Raw genomic sequence first — 10163 nt, forward strand, 5'->3', positions numbered from 1 at the left:
GATTTTAAGAGAATTTTAATGACTTTAAAAGTTATGTAAAATATGTTGTTATTCAATTAAGACTTTCTAAAACTCTTTTAAAATTTGGTGTTATTAGTTGTGGATTTATAAAAAGTAATCTAAAATCTTGATAAATCTATTGTTATTGGATTAAGAGTTTTACAAAGTCATTAAAAGTTTTATGTTATTCAAATAAAACAAAAGAATCTTGGATTGTTAATGAATTCAAATATTATGTTATTGGTTTAAGATTTTATACCATTTTCTTCATAAAAAGAGTCATGAAAACTCTCTCATCAAATAGAGAGATTTGTGAATCATAGTCCATGACTTTTTGGGAGGCAGAGAAGAAGAACCGAAGACGTCGCAAACCAAACTCATATACCCAGAAAAAAATAGTGGCTAGGTTCCGGCTTTTGCTCCGACCCAAACCTGTCGTGTCGTTGTTACCCTACAAGCCTCCTCCTCCTTCTTCTTCATTGATTACTCCGGCGATAGAGTCAGTACCTTCGCAGCCAGCACATGAATTTTGATAGACAAAGAGCAAACATGTACTTATGATTGTGAATTGTGAATGTGAATTGTTAAAGAAGATACATTTTACTAGTTATCTTGCAGAGAGCAAACGTATGTGAACAGAGAGCACTAAAAATACAAATCAAAACAAAAACTTGAGTTATTCAATGTCAAGAGGCGTTGAATAAAGATGATTTTATAGAAGATGAGATAAGCAAGAGATTTTTTTTTCTTTCACAGAAGCGTTGAATCAAAAGAATATTGTGCAATATTTTTTGAGAAAGATTTTACAAGATTTTACGAGTAATTTTACAAGATTAGAAAAAACAAATCAGCAAGATTTTAAACAACTTTCTAAACAATCACTTAGAATCCTCAATTTTATACTTTCCATGATTTTATTTAAAGTCATTAAAATTCTCTTAAAATCTCAAACCAATACCTCCCCCTTATATATATACATTTTTTAAGACAATTATAAAATAAATCCTGAAGTTCAAACCTATTTACAAGTATGCCATTGACATTAATTATTAATTTAATAAATAAATTGACTTTATCTCTATTCGATTTTTTTTATAGAAACTAAGTGTTTTAAAAGGTAACAAACATAATTGCAAATGTATGCAGATTTTGTTTTCTTATTTTATAAAAATGTGAATGAAGAAGTTCACCCCTAAGGGTGAACCCAAATATTGTTCTTTACTATAAATTTTTTTGTATACACATAAAAATATACACTAACATATGTTTAATACTATAAAACAAAACTAAGTGTTTTAAAATTTTATATTATATCTAATAACAAATTTAATGTAACTAGGTTCTAAACTATATCAAACGTAAGAAGAAGAAAAAAACATTCTAAACAAATTGTAAATTAATTAGATAAAAGTTAATTAATTGAAAATTTGAAAACTAAATAAATTAAAAATTATTATTTAAAATACAATAATTTATAATTTAGTCATACGGTGTACCGCGGGTGAAAACCTAGTGATATAGTAATATGCAATGATGAATCTCTATTATATTATTTAAGCAACCCTTTAAATAAATAACCCTACTCCATTTAGTATATTACACACAATACCACTATATCTATATATACATTTTTGGAGATATTTATAAAATAAATCCTGAAGTTGACACTTATTTATAGGCATGCCATTGACATTAAATAATTAATTTAATAAATAAATTAACTTTACTTATATTCGATTTTTTATAGAAATTAAGTGTTTTAAAAGGTAACAAACATAATTGTAAATGTATACAAGTTTTATTTCTTTATTTTATAAGGAGGTGAGTGAAGAGCTATTGTGCTTTAAAAATTTGAAAAACTGTTTTGATAAAAAGTGACTTTTAGTCTCACATACTATATTTTACTTTCACGGATTTCGTATGATAAGTTTTTGCGGATTAAAAATCTTTGAACATGTTGTGTGATCCGCCTAGCATGGCGGGTTTGGACTATAGAACCAACACTAAAACTATTAGTTTATTTCATATACTATAGATTTGTAGTCATAGTTTGGAAAATTAACTTATAAATGATTTAATATATATATGAACTACAAAATATTACACATACTACAACACATTCTTAATATTCAAAAAAAAAAAATTGTATACACATAAAAATATACACTAACATACCATATATGCATATACCTCTATTTAATTATAGAAAACAAAACTAAGTGTTTTAAAATTTTATATTCTATCTAATAATAAACTTAATGTAATTAGGTTATAAAATGTATAAAACGTAAGAAGAAAAAAAAACATTATAAACAAAATTATAAATTAATTAGAAAAAAGTTAATTAATTGAAAATTTGAAAACTAAATAAATTATAAATTATTATTTAAAATACAATAATTTATAATTTAGTCTCGCGGTGTACCGCGGGTGAAAACCTAGTTTTAATACAAAATATAATAACAGAATTTTAATATTAATTTGTTGTAAGCAGAAAATGTTTATCCACAAAAATAGCAAGTAAAACATAACCTATTATGAAGTGTTTCACAAAAAAAAAAAAAACCTAGAGATAAGTTATTAATGAGAGAATTTGGAGAAATTTTTGTTTTCCAACCAAACATTAATTAATATATATTTTGGAGAATTTTACCTGATCAATAGATATAATTATATATGTAGTAAACGTAATGGGTTTTTGGGGATTGAATGCGGTCATTCATATTAAGATTCAGACATTTTACATATTATACCCGTTGCCGATATACATAGTCCATCATATGTATTTATTTTATATTATACACAAAAAATAAATAGATCATTCATACGTAGATAAAATGTACAAATAACAATTATTTTCCATTAAAAATAAAGCTACGTTGAACTTAGACTTTAACTTTTATTCTAGAATATATATATATATAAATTATTAATAAATGATAATACTACAAAATATTAATGGGTATTTACGGGTCGGATAATAACACAGATAACAAGATGAGTAACGACATGGATATCAAAAATTAAATTAATACCCGATACTCGATCCTTACTCACAAATAATATAATTATAATATTTTTCACTCGACCCTAAAGTTGCAGGTACCCTTTTTCAGGACGGAAACAAGCCAAGTAACAGATCAAATACGGTTAACGGTATTAGTTTCTATACCTACTTATTAGTAGTTTAATATGACTCAAAACTCACCATATAGTACTATATTATATAACATGTAAATGAATGATACAACATAATCATAATCTTAACAAATAACGAAATAAAAAAATTTCCCGTGCTACCAACGCGGGTGATCATCTAGTGTTATTCGGGTGATTATCTAGTGTTATTTATTTCTTACCAACTTGATGATTTAGCCTTTAACCAAACACTAAAAAAGCTTGATGCTATGTTTTCTTTTTACTGAATTCTAAAGAAACAAGAGTTTTTAGAATGGACTTAGAAATGATCGAGAAATTGTTATTGAGTTGATTTATTTGTAATACTTTTGTCATTGAAAGACTACTCTGATAACGAAGTAAATTAAGAAAAGAAAAGAGGTAAAGGGGGAAAAAGTGTATATATGAATGGACTGCTTACCAAAAATTTCGTTAGGTTATACTAGTATATAGTTTGTTAGTACTTTAGTCGATGATATTAGAGACTTTTACCCATGCATTTGTAATCATTTCGATGATCGTTAAGTCACCGCGAGACATTAAAAAGAAACATAATGCGGATTAATAAAATGAACCATAATATAGTTGTTGTTAGGTGATCTTCGCAATTCTCGAGTTCTGACAGATATTATCACTTACAAACCTTAATCTGTCTAATATTATACTTTAACCTAAAAAATTGGAACAGTCACATACAAATACATGAAAATGATTTGTATATATTTTTTTAAAAGAAAATAAAAAATTACTAATAACTAAAAGTTGTCAATTTAGTAATTTTACATAATAATCTACACATTCTTTGTTTATATTACAAATTTTTAAAAATATTATAAAATGGAATTTTCACACTTAAATTCGTTTGCTAAGAGGTTGTTTGCAAGTTTTTTTTTTTTTTTTTTTTATATATATGCAAATATAGATAATACAGTCATGATGACATGAAGAGATTAATGAACTCTCTCATTCTATATTATCGGTTATAAATTATAACTGATAGTCGGATAACAAGACAATTTGCAAAGAAACCTATAAATCTATGCGCATATTAAGCGTAAATTACATCATTGGAGCCAAGAACAAGCGGATTAGTTGATTGGTCATATGGGACCAAATTGAAAAGCTTAAATTAGTACTTATTTATTTCCTTTGGTAACACAAAAAGTCCAAACTCTCTCACATGTGAGTAGTGTGTGTGTGTAGTCTATATGAGCATATACACACAGACGCACACATATGTGGGTGCATATATTAACTTATCAAGAAGAACAGGGTTGTGATCATGATTCAATTACATGAAGATACTAAATATGCAATTGAATTTTTCCAAGCACATATATAATATTTATATACTTTTTTTCCTTCTTTTTTTTTTTCTTTTTTTTGTCAAGGACTTTTTTTTTTCTTCTTAAAACCCTTTTTGACTTGTTGTATAATGATCATGATTATGTTGGATGGTATCTTGGATTTGGTGATTGAATTTATAACATCAAGGAAAATTAACATTATAATGATCATTTGAATTTGGCCCATCCCTCCCTCCATGATCAAATTGAATATCATTTCTTTAACTAAGTCCTCAAAGCATTCCATTAAAAGCCTCTTTTGCACCAGCCACCACATGCATCCTCTCTCTATTTGTCTCTCTCCCTCTTCCATCACACATACACCCCTTTTCACAGTTATACATGTACTCATATATGTTTTATGCATGTGTATATATTTCATGAGTCTTGCTCTAAATTTCATAGAGTGATATGAACTGATTTAGAGAGAGGGCCAGAGTTAAAGGAAAATTTTAGAGAGTGGGTTTTGTGATTTGAGATTCTTTTTAGCTGTTGAGATTGAGATCAGAATGAAAATTTCTAAATATCTCACGAATGTTTTGATTTCTATTATCTTCTATCTTTCTTCTGCTCCACCATTTGTCATCTGTTCATCTCTTGAAGTTACCATTGATGACCATTCACCAAGCGATCTCAAGAATAAAGGATCCCTACAAGACAAGATATTCTTTTTCTTTTTTGGGTTTTTAATTACTTGGTTTTTTGTTTCCTCATTTCTATAATTTTGTATGGCAGATGAGTCATCAAATGATAAACAGCATAAAACTTCATGGCATTCTCTTATGGGTTTCCATGGGGTTTCTTATGCCAATGGGGATTCTCTTCGTTAGAATGGCCAATAAAGCTCATGAAAATGGAAGACAGGTTAAAGTGTTCGTCTATCTTCATGTCATTTTCCAGGTAAATTAATAATTATTAGCCACTCCATAAGTATATCTAATAACGTAAATGATTTATGATCAAGTATTTTATAAATGCAAATTGAGCTTAGTTCAAAACTCATGATGACATCTCAGTGATCTCACTTTAATCATTTTCTCCACTATAAATATATTGTCGAATATACTATTTAAGGGAAAATATATGTGTATACGATTTTAATTAGAGTGAAAAACAAGAAGCACTCATAGTCATAGATTTACTCAATTTTCAACAGCTAGATATAGATGCACTGAAATTAATTTCAAAATACATAGCTTATAGGGGAATTGCTTCTTGAATTTTCTATATAGCTTTGATCATGATTTCTTGAATATTAAGGGAAAGGAACTAAGGACACACTATGATTACACTCTTACACAAATATTCAAAATTCGATGTAGTAATCAAATCAATATATACACAGATAAAATAGCCATCTGAGATACTCATTACATTTTTTTTTTTTGATGAGCAGATACTAGCAGTGGTTTTAGCAACAATAGGAGCTATAATGTCCATAAGAACATTGGAGAACTCTTTCGACAACAACCATCAAAGACTTGGCTTGGCTCTTTATGCTGCCATGTGGCTCCAATTCTTGACTGGTGTCTTCAAGCCCTCTAGGTACATTTAAACATATACACGTAAATATATACATCTTTGTATATAAATGCCTCACACTTATCGCGTTTCTTTTTGATGTGTGTTGTAGAGGGAGCAAAAGGAGGTTGAAATGGTTCTTATTACATTGGATTCTTGGAACAACAGTGTCACTAGTTGGCATAATAAACATATATACTGGCATAAGAGCTTACCAAAAGAAGACATCATCAAGTAGAGACTCGAGTCTTTGGACAATCTTGTTCACAGCTCAAATCGCTTGTCTCGTCTTCTTCTATCTATTTCAAGACAAATGGGAACATTTTCAGAAGCAAAGAGCTATTCTTAATAATGAATTGGATCACCAAAATAATAACACAAATGGAAGTAGTGACCAAATCATCCAAGTGGTAACAAGAAATGATCACGAACCAAAGGTCATGGTTCCTCAGCCTTGTCGCAAAAGTAATGCACTTGTAAATCTGTTTAAATTGATTTGATTGGTGTGAATTTAAGTTCAGTTATAATATTCTTACCATCTTTTTTTTTCTTTCTTCAATGATAGATACCGTTGGATTTTGATTTGGTTTGTTTTTGTAGTGTTTGTATTTTTGTAAGTATAATTTTTTTTTTTTTTGTTACGTATGTATTATTGGGAAAACAAGTTATTTCTCCCTTGAAATTATTATATCTAGCTAGATAGAACCGGAACTTTGACCACTATGTAGATGTCAATGAGAAAAAAGTTTGATTTCTATTTCCCCAAGAAAAAACAAAATCTATACTTACATCTCCCTGAACCTAAATTGCATCGGTTTAGATTGTGAACCGGAGAACAAACCATATTATCCAAAATTAAACCAATAAAAATACGATTTCTTACCAATTTCTGATCCGCAAAATAATAAACCCAAAAATCCCCAATTTTCAAACATAAAAACCCTAAAATCGATTTGGCATAGTTCTTTCTTCTTTTTTTGGATTTCCACTTTCGAATTCGAGTTTCATGATTAATAAAGCAAATAACCTAAACGCCATTGATAACTAAAAAACGAAGCTTATTGTACTATCATAACCAGTCCAATTATGTTTCTGTTTATTATAATTAATCAAAATCATTGTGGTTATCAAAGATGAGAACTTGTTCGATTTCTAGTGAGAAATTGTACAATTTTTTTTAAAGAAGAGCGATGACATTACCAGAACAAAATACAATTCTCGAAGACGAGATTACATCTTTTAGAAACTCGCATCTGGGAATTAACTAGTGATTGATACTTCAGAAGACAACGCGAAACTGCCGCGCGTCTTTGCCGTCGCTGGAGATCGTCGGAAACGGGACAGTATCGAGCGAGAGTGACTCTGTCTCCGGTGGCCGCAACAGAGCCGAACTCGACCGCGCGATCGGGTCGAGGAACTTCTATGGCTCCGTTCATCTCCGGAGCTAAAGTTTATGATTTCGGCATCTGTATCATCTCCGGCTTCAACGTCTCGGACTGTGATGGCTTAGGACTTCCCGTGGACCATGATAGAATCCCCATGGCTACTCTCGAACCAATGGTTCTATTTGTAGGTTAAAACGAAAATAGGGTCAAATTCAGGTTTAGTTTGGTCTAATTAGGTTTAGGTTTTTTATTAGACCCTTAAGTAAATAATAAATCAGTAGAAACCCAGGACTGGAGTAATTAGACCTCGAACTTTTAATTCGGGGCAAAATAGGAATCGAACTTTATTCTTGTGGATATGTAGTTCGTCGTTAAAGTTTCGGCTCTATCCAACTAGATACAGTAGTTTTTAGGAAGAAATAGCTCGTTTCCCAATACATTTAATAGTTCACATAATAAAAAATGAGATAAAGTTATATGAAAAGAAAATATGGGCCTAGTTAAAGGAAGATAAGCCCAATAATGAGGAACGAACGTATTTACGATCTGATAAACTTCGATTTCAAAATCTTCAATCGAAGTTTAACCTCTGAGGATAAAATCGAAACAGAGAGATTCAAAAAGCTCTGATTTAGAGAGAAGAAGAAGAAGATGGGAGGCGAAGAGGAGACGAAGAAGAGAGTGGTAACTGAATCGCTGGGATGGTTAACGGAATCTTCGATTATGCCAAAGAAGCAGCGCGCCATCGAAGGTGTAGGTCCTTCTTCGATCATGGAGCTTAAAGCTCAGCTCTATAATTCTCAGGAAGAAGCTAAACTGACCAAGGATTTGAACGGATCCGATGCTCAGTACCATCGCGCTAAAGAAAGGATTGCCGCGAAAGACTCTTTCTCCGCGAAAAACTCCGGCGTCGAGAGTCGCAATCTTAAGTAAGTCGGTGATTTGGTTTCAATTTGGTGACGCGAGAGGATTTGGGAGTTAGGGTTTGAAATTTGGATTGGATAATGATTTGGTTAAGTAGGATGCTTCTGTATCTGGAAACGAGATTATTTGGGGATTAGGGTTTCGATCTTTAGTTATCAATCAAAATATTCGTCGCTAAGTAAGAATCATTGGTTTGAAATTGAATGTCGATTAAAGCGAAAACTACAGGATTATGTTATGTTGTGGAAGAATCTCATATTGGCTGCTTCATCATGATTTTTGTTTAACCATCTTCATTGGTTTTTAAGTGTTTTGTTATGGTCCAGACTCCAGAATCACTTAAGATTTAGCGTTCGTGTGGATTAATTTAGTTATTAATCAAAAACTGTATGTTTGGAAAATGAAGGGACAAGCTTGAGCACAAAGCCGTTAAAGAAGGAGCAGTTAGTTATGCAGCATTGGAGAAAAAGGCTCAGTTGTATGAGAAACTTGTTAGAGGAGAGCTATCTGACGAAGAAGGTGAAGAGAAGTACTGTGTTGATTTCTTCAGGAAAGGAATTGAACATGAAGATCCAAAACCATCGAGGAGTTACAACAGTTCCATTTCAGCACCGCCTGAAGATTTAAAACATGATGATGAAGACGACGGTTCGCTGTTTAGCACCAAATTTGCTGGACTTGGACGAGCAATTGGGACAACTGATGTAGGTCAGCATGTGCGCATGGTCAGGTAAATTCCATTTCTAATCTCCTTTCTCTGTTAATTATTTGATTCATCGTATCTCTTAGAAAGAAGGAAACAAGTACATTGCTGTAGATTTTACTCTGTTTTAGGAAGTGAATCGTCATATCTCTATTGTTTATGTAGGGAAGTTCATGAAGAAGTGAATCAAGAGAGGGAAAAGGCAACTGAGTTGAAGCAAAAGAGACAAGAACAGGCAACAAATCGTCGGGAGAAACTCAAACAAGCTTATCTACGGAAGCAGCTCGAGAAACTGAAGGCCCAACGACAACTACAACAAGAACAACAACAAGAGCAAAAATCTTGATTTTTTCACTTCGCCAAGCTTTGGGATTTTGAGTTGTGGCCTGAACGCAGAGAAGACAATGACTGAGTTGTGTCGACGGAACCAGAACTGATTTTGATATGGCTGCAACAAAAACATATAAGCCATCATTGAAAATTCCAAACACTTCTTCTGGGATGAAGCTGTAATTTATATGCTCTTAAAGCGATATATGTACTGTGGGTTGTTAAGCTATATCAATCAACAGATTCTACGCCAAGGATATAGACAACACTTTTAACAAATCTTTATAAATTTTTCTATAAGTCAAGTACTGAGACACCTTTTTTACTTGACTTGAGTTTATAAAGATTTTAACAAATTTATGGACAACACTTTTAACAAATTTATAGACGTACGTCAAGTATATAGACAACACTTAAAAAAAAAAAAGTGCCTCAATACTTAATATACAGTTAATTGAATAGACTTTACAGTTATAATTGACTTGTAGAAAAATTTTAAAACTTGAGGGTGGTGGGATACAATTCAAGTCCCATATGGAAAATTTGAAAAAATCATTAATATATGAAGGCTAGGATTAATACACTAATTACTAATTGGATTTTAGTTAGAAATCCAAGATAAACCCAAATTTAACAGGTATTAGAATCCATTGAAAATTTGAAAAGACTATCATTAATATAGAGGAATGTCAACGAGTGATTTTAGTTACGTAACTATTTCACAAAAAGTAATAAAATATATAAATAATCATGAAAATATAAAAGGGGGGGGGAGGG

General features: G+C 30.9%; 2 protein-coding genes across 2 annotated transcripts; both read left to right on the forward strand.

Moving 5' to 3' along the window:
- Window positions 4720-6603, forward strand: LOC104723249 (cytochrome b561 domain-containing protein At4g18260). Its single transcript, XM_019232641.1, has 4 exons — window positions 4720-5185; window positions 5259-5423; window positions 5920-6068; window positions 6157-6603. The coding sequence occupies exons 1-4, from the start codon at window positions 5033-5035 to the stop codon at window positions 6542-6544; spliced, it is 855 nt and encodes a 284-aa protein (XP_019088186.1). The 5' UTR covers window positions 4720-5032; the 3' UTR covers window positions 6545-6603.
- On the forward strand, window positions 7978-9711 carry LOC109127188 (uncharacterized protein At4g18257-like). The gene is made up of 3 exons (XM_019231668.1): window positions 7978-8358; window positions 8760-9083; window positions 9222-9711. The coding sequence occupies exons 1-3, from the start codon at window positions 8081-8083 to the stop codon at window positions 9400-9402; spliced, it is 783 nt and encodes a 260-aa protein (XP_019087213.1). The 5' UTR covers window positions 7978-8080; the 3' UTR covers window positions 9403-9711.

This window comes from Camelina sativa, chromosome 11 (assembly GCF_000633955.1).
Source record: "Camelina sativa cultivar DH55 chromosome 11, Cs, whole genome shotgun sequence".
Taxonomy (NCBI): Eukaryota; Viridiplantae; Streptophyta; class Magnoliopsida; order Brassicales; family Brassicaceae; genus Camelina; species Camelina sativa.

Coding starts and splice junctions, on each gene's coding strand:
- LOC104723249 (XM_019232641.1), top strand. CDS start 5,033: ATGAAAATTTCTAAATATCTCACGAATGTTTTGATTTCTATTATCTTC. Junction 5,186..5,258: donor AAGGATCCCTACAAGACAAG/ATATTCTTTTTC, acceptor TTTGTATGGCAG/ATGAGTCATCAAATGATAAA. Junction 6,069..6,156: donor GGTGTCTTCAAGCCCTCTAG/GTACATTTAAAC, acceptor TGTGTGTTGTAG/AGGGAGCAAAAGGAGGTTGA.
- LOC109127188 (XM_019231668.1), top strand. CDS start 8,081: ATGGGAGGCGAAGAGGAGACGAAGAAGAGAGTGGTAACTGAATCGCTG. Junction 8,359..8,759: donor GTCGAGAGTCGCAATCTTAA/GTAAGTCGGTGA, acceptor TGGAAAATGAAG/GGACAAGCTTGAGCACAAAG. Junction 9,084..9,221: donor CAGCATGTGCGCATGGTCAG/GTAAATTCCATT, acceptor TTGTTTATGTAG/GGAAGTTCATGAAGAAGTGA.